The sequence below is a fragment of the Gorilla gorilla genome, chromosome 1 (genome assembly GCF_029281585.2).
Source record: "Gorilla gorilla gorilla isolate KB3781 chromosome 1, NHGRI_mGorGor1-v2.1_pri, whole genome shotgun sequence".
Taxonomy (NCBI): Eukaryota; Metazoa; Chordata; class Mammalia; order Primates; family Hominidae; genus Gorilla; species Gorilla gorilla.
In genome coordinates, this window is record NC_073224.2 from 95,045,486 (window position 1) to 95,052,854 (window position 7,369).

At 53.0% G+C, this 7,369-nt stretch overlaps 1 protein-coding gene across 2 annotated transcripts; it reads right to left on the reverse strand.

Annotated features, from left to right (window-relative positions):
- Positions 1-625: 625 nt before the first annotated feature.
- FCRLB (Fc receptor like B) lies at positions 626-6,708 on the reverse strand. Of its 2 annotated transcripts, none has more exons than XM_063693489.1 (7): positions 6,647-6,708; positions 6,048-6,119; positions 5,742-5,762; positions 5,130-5,384; positions 2,682-2,948; positions 1,776-2,066; positions 626-1,522 (listed from the first exon to the last, which is right to left on the reverse strand). In XM_063693489.1, the coding sequence occupies exons 2-7, from the start codon at positions 6,076-6,078 to the stop codon at positions 1,107-1,109; spliced, it is 1,281 nt and encodes a 426-aa protein (XP_063549559.1). In that variant the 5' UTR covers positions 6,079-6,119; positions 6,647-6,708; the 3' UTR covers positions 626-1,106. The 2 variants fall into 2 exon arrangements, with proteins under 2 accessions (XP_063549559.1, XP_063549560.1); XM_063693490.1 differs by lacking the exon at positions 6,647-6,708 and adding an exon at positions 6,467-6,494 and having other exon boundaries at positions 6,048-6,098.
- Positions 6,709-7,369: the final 661 nt, after the last annotated feature.

Sequence of the window (7,369 nt, forward strand, 5' to 3'; positions counted from 1 at the left end):
CTTTTAACTAAGTGAGAGTAAAGTCACCATGCAGGATGGCATACTGATCTGTGCATGTGTGTATCTTGGTGTATTCATGTTGGAAAGGCTCTTAAGAAAAAAGCTGCTAAGAATGAGAACTCAATTTTGAGGATTTGTCTTAAAGTTTCTTCAAAAAGATTTCTCAATGCAAATGGTACACTTATTTAATATACGGCTAAGGTTAGCATAGTCTGCCTGCTGCTACCACAGCCCATCAGTCTGTCTAGCTGCATTGGGGCAGGGGGTGCACCTGGGTTAAGTCTAACAGAACTCTGATCCTTTTTTTTTTTTTTTTTTGAGAGGGAGTTTCATTCCTGTTGCCCAGGCTGGAGTGCAATGGCACGATCTCGGCTCACTGCAACCTCCGCCTTCCAGGTTCAAGCAATTCTCCTGCCTCAGCCTCCCAAGTAGCTGGGATTACAGGCGCCTGCCACCATGCCCAGCTAATTTTTGTATTTTCAGTAGAGACGGGGTTTCGCGATGTTGGCCAGGCTGGTCTCAAACTCCTGGCCTCAGGTGAACCCCCACCCCAGCCTCCCAAACACTCTGACCCTTTTAACCAGGGAATGGGAGGCCCACACAAACAACTTTCTCTCGCCAAAACTAAATAGAACCCAGGATTTATTTGAAGATGTAAACTCATCAGTAATAGGACTGAACGTCTTTTTAATATCAACAGAGTAAATTCATTATGAATAATTACACTTTGACCCTAAAATATTCTCAAGTCCTCAGTTACCTCAATGTACTTAAATACCAAAAAAACTGCCTGTGCTGAAATATGTACTGGCTAGGCTTATCTGAAGCGCTAAGGGTGACTAAATTCACATCCAAAGTTAAATCACAATGTAGTAAATAACAGGTTTCTACTTCTTGCTGAATTCTGTGGGAATTCAAAGAGAATGCTTGCGGTTACAAACTGCTGTGTGAGGTTGAAATCGTCAGCCACTACACTTCGTGGGCGCTCCTTTAAAAACCACAGCAAAACACAAGGATGCAAACAGATGGCTTTGAAAGAAATTCGCGTGAGGGGAAGCAGGAGACCAAGGAGGAATGAGCCTGCAGAGGGGACGGTAGCCGCCCCCTCAGCTCTCCACAGGAGTGGTCTCTGGGGTTCCCGGGCTCACAGCAAAGTGAGAGGTGGGGGTCTCGGGCGTTCCCCTCAGCTCCCGGAGGGCCTGTGGCTCCTTTAATTCCAGGACCATCCGGCTCAGAAGGCCTTTGAGCAGCTGCATTTCTCGGAGCAGAAGGTCCACGTCGGGTTTCAGGGCTCCAGCCGATTGTTCCAAGGGCGTCGGCGGAGCGCAGGCGGGTGGCCCCGCAGTCGGGGCGCCGCTCGCCGTGAACTGCAGCCCGGTGGAGGTGGTGTTCCGGACGGAGGTGACCGACGGGACCGATCTGGACACCGGGGGCTTTCTGAAGGAAAGCGGCCTGTTACCAGGAGCCAAGGCTGCGGCCCATGGAGCTGGGGCGGTGGTGGAGGCCGGGTCCAGGGGAGAACCTGTGAATGCATTACGCCCAGTCACGCGCGGCTTGCATGGTTCTTCTCCGCGCTGGGCTGGGGGAGGGGCGTAGGGCGGTGGGCGGGGATGGGGAAGGCCGGAAGAGGGTTGAGGAGGAGGGCGGCGAGGGGGAGATGGGAAAGGCGGGGGGCGGGACGGGAACCGGGAGGCGGGGGTGATTCGTGGGTGCCGAGAGGCGGAAGCAGGGCTGACCGCCAGGGTGGGCGTCCGGGAGGGTGTGCAGGCACTTACCCGGCCCCGGGAGCTGCAGCCACGGACTGCGTTTCCGGACACTGCGGGTGGCAGTAGCCGCCTCGCACCAGTACGATTCGAGCTCCTCGACCTCGGGCTCCGGGACTGTGTACTCGGCGCCCCAGTCGAAGCGGCGCACCGCGCGGCTGTACTTGTAAAACGCGAACTGCAGCGGCGTGTCGCGCTTCTGCGGGTGCAGGCGCGTGTCGCAGCGCAGCACCACCCCGCCCAGCGCCGCGCTGCGGGCCTCCCGCGGACCCATCACCCTCAGCACCGGCGCCCGGAACAGCTCTACGGAGAGGGCGGGGAGCAACGGCGCCGGCTTGTCCACCGCTCCGCGACCCCGCTCCTTCCTGCTTCCCGCGAGGGCTCCTTGCAGACCCACAGACCAAGGGGGGGAGGGGAGGAGGCCGTGTGTCCACGTGGAGGGGGAAGGGGAGCCTTCTGAAATGTGGGGCAGGGGGACCAAGTCCACGAGGGACGGGAAAGCTTGAAAGGAAGAGGGACCAGGCCAGACGCTTCATGTCACATCCCGACTGACACTCAGCTCGGGTTCTGCAGCCTAGAATAGGAGACGCTGCGCCTGCCTTGCAGGACGCTAGGGAGTCGCTCCTTCGTCCCAGTCCCACAGTGGCCCCTGCCCCTGCCAGAGCTGCCCTCTCTGTGGGAGTCCCCAGCCGGAGTGAGAAGCCAGGGTGTGCGTCGGGGAAAGGGACCAGCCTCCAAGCAGGCGGCGGATCAAGCGCTGCTTCATGGCAAAGGAGAGGAGACAGCGTCCATAGTCTAAGAGAAACCCTCAAAGTGGCAGCTATTTGAACTTCCGCCCCTTCTTGTCTCGCCGAGCTCCTGTCCCAGAATTTCTCAGTGCTCATTTGCTTCCCTCCCGGGGCCCGTGGTCTCTCCCACCTTGCACTGTCACAGCCACCTTAGCGGAGAACATGGGCGCGCTCTCCACCGGGATGCGCATGGTGCCCGAGCACTGGTAGCGCCCGCTGTCGCTGGCACGCGCCTGTAACACAGTGTAGTTGGCGCTGGAGTGGAAGTAGCGCACGGCCTGGCCGTCGTGGTAGTAGTGAAGCTTGTAGACCACCTTGTCGTACCAGCCGCGGCAGCGCAGGACTAGCGGCTCACCCTCGAACACTGGAGCATAGGGCACTTGCAGAATCAGCCAATCTGCGACAGACACCACAGACACGCTTGACTCCACAGAAAGTCCAGCCCTGGAGATCTCCCACTCTACAGCCTTCCAGTTTTCTCCTCTTAACTCCTCTCCCTCCCTTCCCCGCCATCTCCCACCGCTTTCTTTTCTTTTCTTTTTCTTTTTCTTTTTTTGAGACATGGTCTTGCTCTGTCGCCCAAGCTGGAGTGCAGTGGCACAAACTCGGCTCACTGCAACCTCCACCTCTTGGGTTCAAGCGATTCTTCTGCCTCAGCCTCCCGAGTAGCTGGGATTACCGGTGGGCGCCATCACACCCAGCTAATTTTTGCATTTTTTAGTAGAGACAGGGTTTCGCCATGTTGGCCAGGCTGGTCTTGAACTCCTGACCTCAGGTGATACGCCCACCTCGGCCTCCCAAAGTGGTGGGATTACAGGCTTGAGCCACCGGGCCTGGCCTCCCACTACTTTCTTGAGCGGACAGGCCTTCCCTGGTGGTTGGCACCCAGCAGCCTCATAGTGCAAGATATATTTGTAGGTGAGTGGGAAGGAAGGGGGATGGCTGGTCTTTCACTTAGCCAGGGAGGCAAAGATGCCAGAGACTTGGCTCCAGCCTCAAAGGGTTTTGACCATGAGAATCAACTATAACCTCCTTAGGATGGTGTCAGAGTCCTCCTGACTGGGTCCTGCTTACCTCTTCCCCACCATGGCAGTATTCATTCCTGCTCCATTTCCTCTCTACTTTCCTCATCTTCCACTCCTAACAGGCTAAGTTCCAGCCATACTGAACTGTTTAGAGAACTGGCCCTGCTCTGAGCCCGAGGCTTTTGTACCTGCTATTTCCTCAGCCAAGAAGACTCTCTTTCACCTGTTTAAGTTCACCTGCTTGTCCTGCATGTCTAGGCTTAGACCTTATCTCCTCCAGAAAACATCCCTGACACCCCAGGAGAGCCTTAGGTATCTCCTACAGCACCCCATAATTACCCTGTGATCATTATAGCACGCTTACATAGCCCTAGCACAGAGCAGATGCCGTTTTAGGTGTTGTACGTTGAGAAAGAATCCTGCAAGTAATAGCCACAATCCACATGCACTCCCAATCTGTAAGCAGTAATTACTCCTATAGTACTCAGTATAATTATTGCTATCACCAACGATTTCCGAACAAGAAACCACAGAGTATGAATATGAAGTGTGTGTAAGTGCTAATCTGAACATTGAGTGATGTGCTTTAAATTCTGAATACAAATTGTGGCTAGGAGTGCACGATCTCGGCTCACTGCAACTTCCGCCTCCCAGGTTCAAACAATTCTCATGCCTCAGCCTCCTGAGTAGCTGGGACTACAGGCACCCACTATCATGCCCAGCTATTTTTTTTTTTTTTTTTTTTTTTAGTAGAGACAGTGTTTCACCATGTTGGCCAGGCTGGTCTTGAACTCCTGACCTCAGGTGATCTGCCCGCCTTGGCCTCCCAAAGTGCTGGGATCACAGGCTTGAGCCACCGTGCCCAGCAATCCTGTACTTTATTGAACAAATTATTGTTATTTTTCTTATCCTGTTTTAAAACCCTTCAAGCATCTCGAGAATCAGTTTCTCAGCTGACTCCTGTGTACACATATACACGTCTGCAATAAAACTTTGAGTAAGTGCTCAGTTCAATTGCTGCTTTTTTCTTTAGCAAATCATAATTCACTTTTAATCCTCAGAGCAGCCGAAGAGATACATACTATTATTGTCCCTTCTTTACAGATGTGGACACTGAGGCACAGAGAAACATCACACTGTTCAACTGAGAGTAGATTCTCGATCTATGCTCAGCCTGCCAGGGAAACTCACCTTTCCTGTTTGGTGAATTTCCTTTACTGCTCACTCCCCAACCCCCTAAAGTTCTCTGTCCAGCACTCCAGGTCCTTGGAGCCTTTGCTCTTCTGAGATGGTCTCAGAAACAAACAGAAATGTTCACACTGTGCCTCACACTATGGCAGGAGGGTAAGGGGACCTTGGGGGCTAGGCATGCCTTACTGCATCTCTCGCATAGTGCTGTGCAAGTCCCTACCTGCTCCAGAGACTTAAGATAGGCCCCAGTGTGGCCCTTGTTTCCTGCACCTTGGGATTGGCCCAGTGTTCCCTCCCACCAGAGGACTAGTATTGCCAGAGGAGACACGTGCTCCCCCTCCCCTCATGCTCAGACCACTCACCGTTGGATACAGAGAGGTGGATGGGGTCACTGACGGGTGCTCCCCGTGTCTGGCATCGATACACCCCCGGTGTCTGCACCTCAATGCTCTTCTTGTGAGAGGGCAGAAGTAGGTGGCCCAAATACCAGAGAGTGCTGATGGGCTGGAGCTCCAGGAGCAGTGGGTGGTATCCATCACACTTCAAAGTTACCCGCTCCCCTTTGAAGATCGTGGTCCAAGGTGGATGTAGAGACAATATGGGCTTCTCCAGAGTAGCTGGGGTGGGGGGTGGGGTGAGAGGGGGCAGCATGCAAAGAGAATCAAGGTGAGGTGCCCAAAGAAACGACCTGAGTTTGGGAAATCTTAGGAAACCCCAGCTCCCAGGCCCCAGCCCATGTACTAACCCATCCCTGCAGGAGAGGAGATCACATTCATTGGGTTACAGACTACCAGTCCATCAGCCAGCACCTATTTCTAAATGCCTTCAAGCAAATTTAGTCCCAGGGGTTGACGAGAGTGGGAAGAGACACTATCCCAGCGCAGCCAAGAAGTGAGGAGTCTACTTGAAAAGGTCACTTAGGGGGTTGGAGTGGAAGCTGTAGAAAATTGGGATGAGAAATTTATAAGACTCACCAGCTTGCCCACTGCTTGGAACTGCAGAACAGGAAAGAAGGAAGAGGAAGGAGAAGGAGAATGTTGGTGATGAGAGGAGAGAGACTCTTGACGACAAGAAAGGCTGAATGGTCCCAAAACCTGTTTTTCTTCTTCTGCCCCTGGTTTCCCAAGCTCTGAGAAAGCCCCTTCTTCTTCACCCCTCCAAAAAAAGATAATGAAGCACTTGGAAACTGAGGATTGGATACCCACCCTCCTCTCCTCATACCTTGGTCCACCCTATTCTCCACCACCCAAAGCTCTTCTGCTGCCTCACTGCGGACTCACCCAGGAGCAGAAGCGCTGTCAGTGCCCACATGATGGATCTGACTGCAGCAGCTGCAGAAGGATGGAGATGCACTGGCATGAGATGGGGAACAGAGAGAAAGAATGTGGCCAGTGGATGCCACTGAGTACTAGGAGACATTGCTGCTTCTCCCACCCACTCCTAGTTCCTGAAGATAGCAGAGTGGAACCAGTGGGAGGCAGGCTGAATATCAGGTATCCCAAGTGCCAGGCACTGTCTCATCTACCGCATCTACAGCCACCTCACAGCTCAGGCCAGCCCTGACTAGTGTAAGGAAGGCCTGCAGAACTTGTGCCCTCCACAGCACAAGAGAGCCCCATAGAACCCCAGGCTCCAGCAGATGACCCTGCCATCTTCAGGCTCCCATTGACATCCCACTCCCATCCCATCCCTTCTCCACCTTCCAGCCAGCCCTGCAAGGCTCAGCTGAGGAAGACACGGCCTCATGTCCTTAAGGACCTTTTTCCTGCTCACTCCTGATGACAGACATTGGCATGAGACCTAGAGAGGTCAGTGTTCGGTTGCCTGCCCCCAGAGCTCACATCCTCCCACAATGAGTAGACGAAAAGGCATGACTCACCAACCACCCTTCACATCCCTATCATCTAGTTCCCCAGTCAAGGATAGAAATGCAATGTGTTTCTTCCTCCTCCCTTCCTGAAATCTTGAGTTCTCATAAATTCTTAAATTCTTAAGAAGTTAGAAAACTCTTCTTTCCTACCCATCCCAATGAGCTCATCCTGTGGCACTTCCAATCACTTGTTCTTTTCTTCCTTCCTCCCACCCTTCCCTGCAACCCCTCCCCAGCCACGCCCCAGTTCCAGAACTCCTGACCTGCAGCAGAGAAGTCACTGCATCGGCCCCTCAGAAGCCTCTCAGATCTGACCTCGGGGCTCTACTTCTTGTGCTTTCTGAGCCATGTGACCGTACCTGAGCAACGAGGAACCTGAATTTTCATGTAAATACTTAATGAATTTTCCATCCTGATAGTGTGTCTCCTTGGACTCTATCCTGTGCTTACCTGTGGTTGTTTAGAACCGGGGCACCTTGATCCCTTGGAAATCTGATGGGAAGGAGATCAATTATCAGGTACTGTCAACTCCCAGTAAGATAGTATCTTCCCCTCTTGCTGATGCCTGAAGTTCCACTCTGAGAGTCCCCTCATATTTTGCTTAATGGACTAGCCCCTTTTAAAAATGCAAATGCCTCTTAGGAAAATGTGACTGGTCATTTAAATTATGCTGGTCACTTCAGATCATGTTTTGAGTGCAGGTTTTGATAAAAGAGATAGAGTCCTGTAGAT

Excerpts from the sequence above, each read along its gene's own strand:
- FCRLB (XM_063693489.1), bottom strand. The coding sequence starts at position 6,078 with ATGTGGGCACTGACAGCGCTTCTGCTCCTGG. Across the intron at positions 2,067-2,681 it reads GGTGGCTGTGACAGTGCAAG|AGCTGTTCCGGGCGCCGGTG; the intron begins GTGGGAGAGACC and ends CCCTCTCCGTAG. Across the intron at positions 1,523-1,775 it reads GCTGCAGCTCCCGGGGCCGG|GTTCTCCCCTGGACCCGGCC; the intron begins GTAAGTGCCTGC and ends ATGCATTCACAG.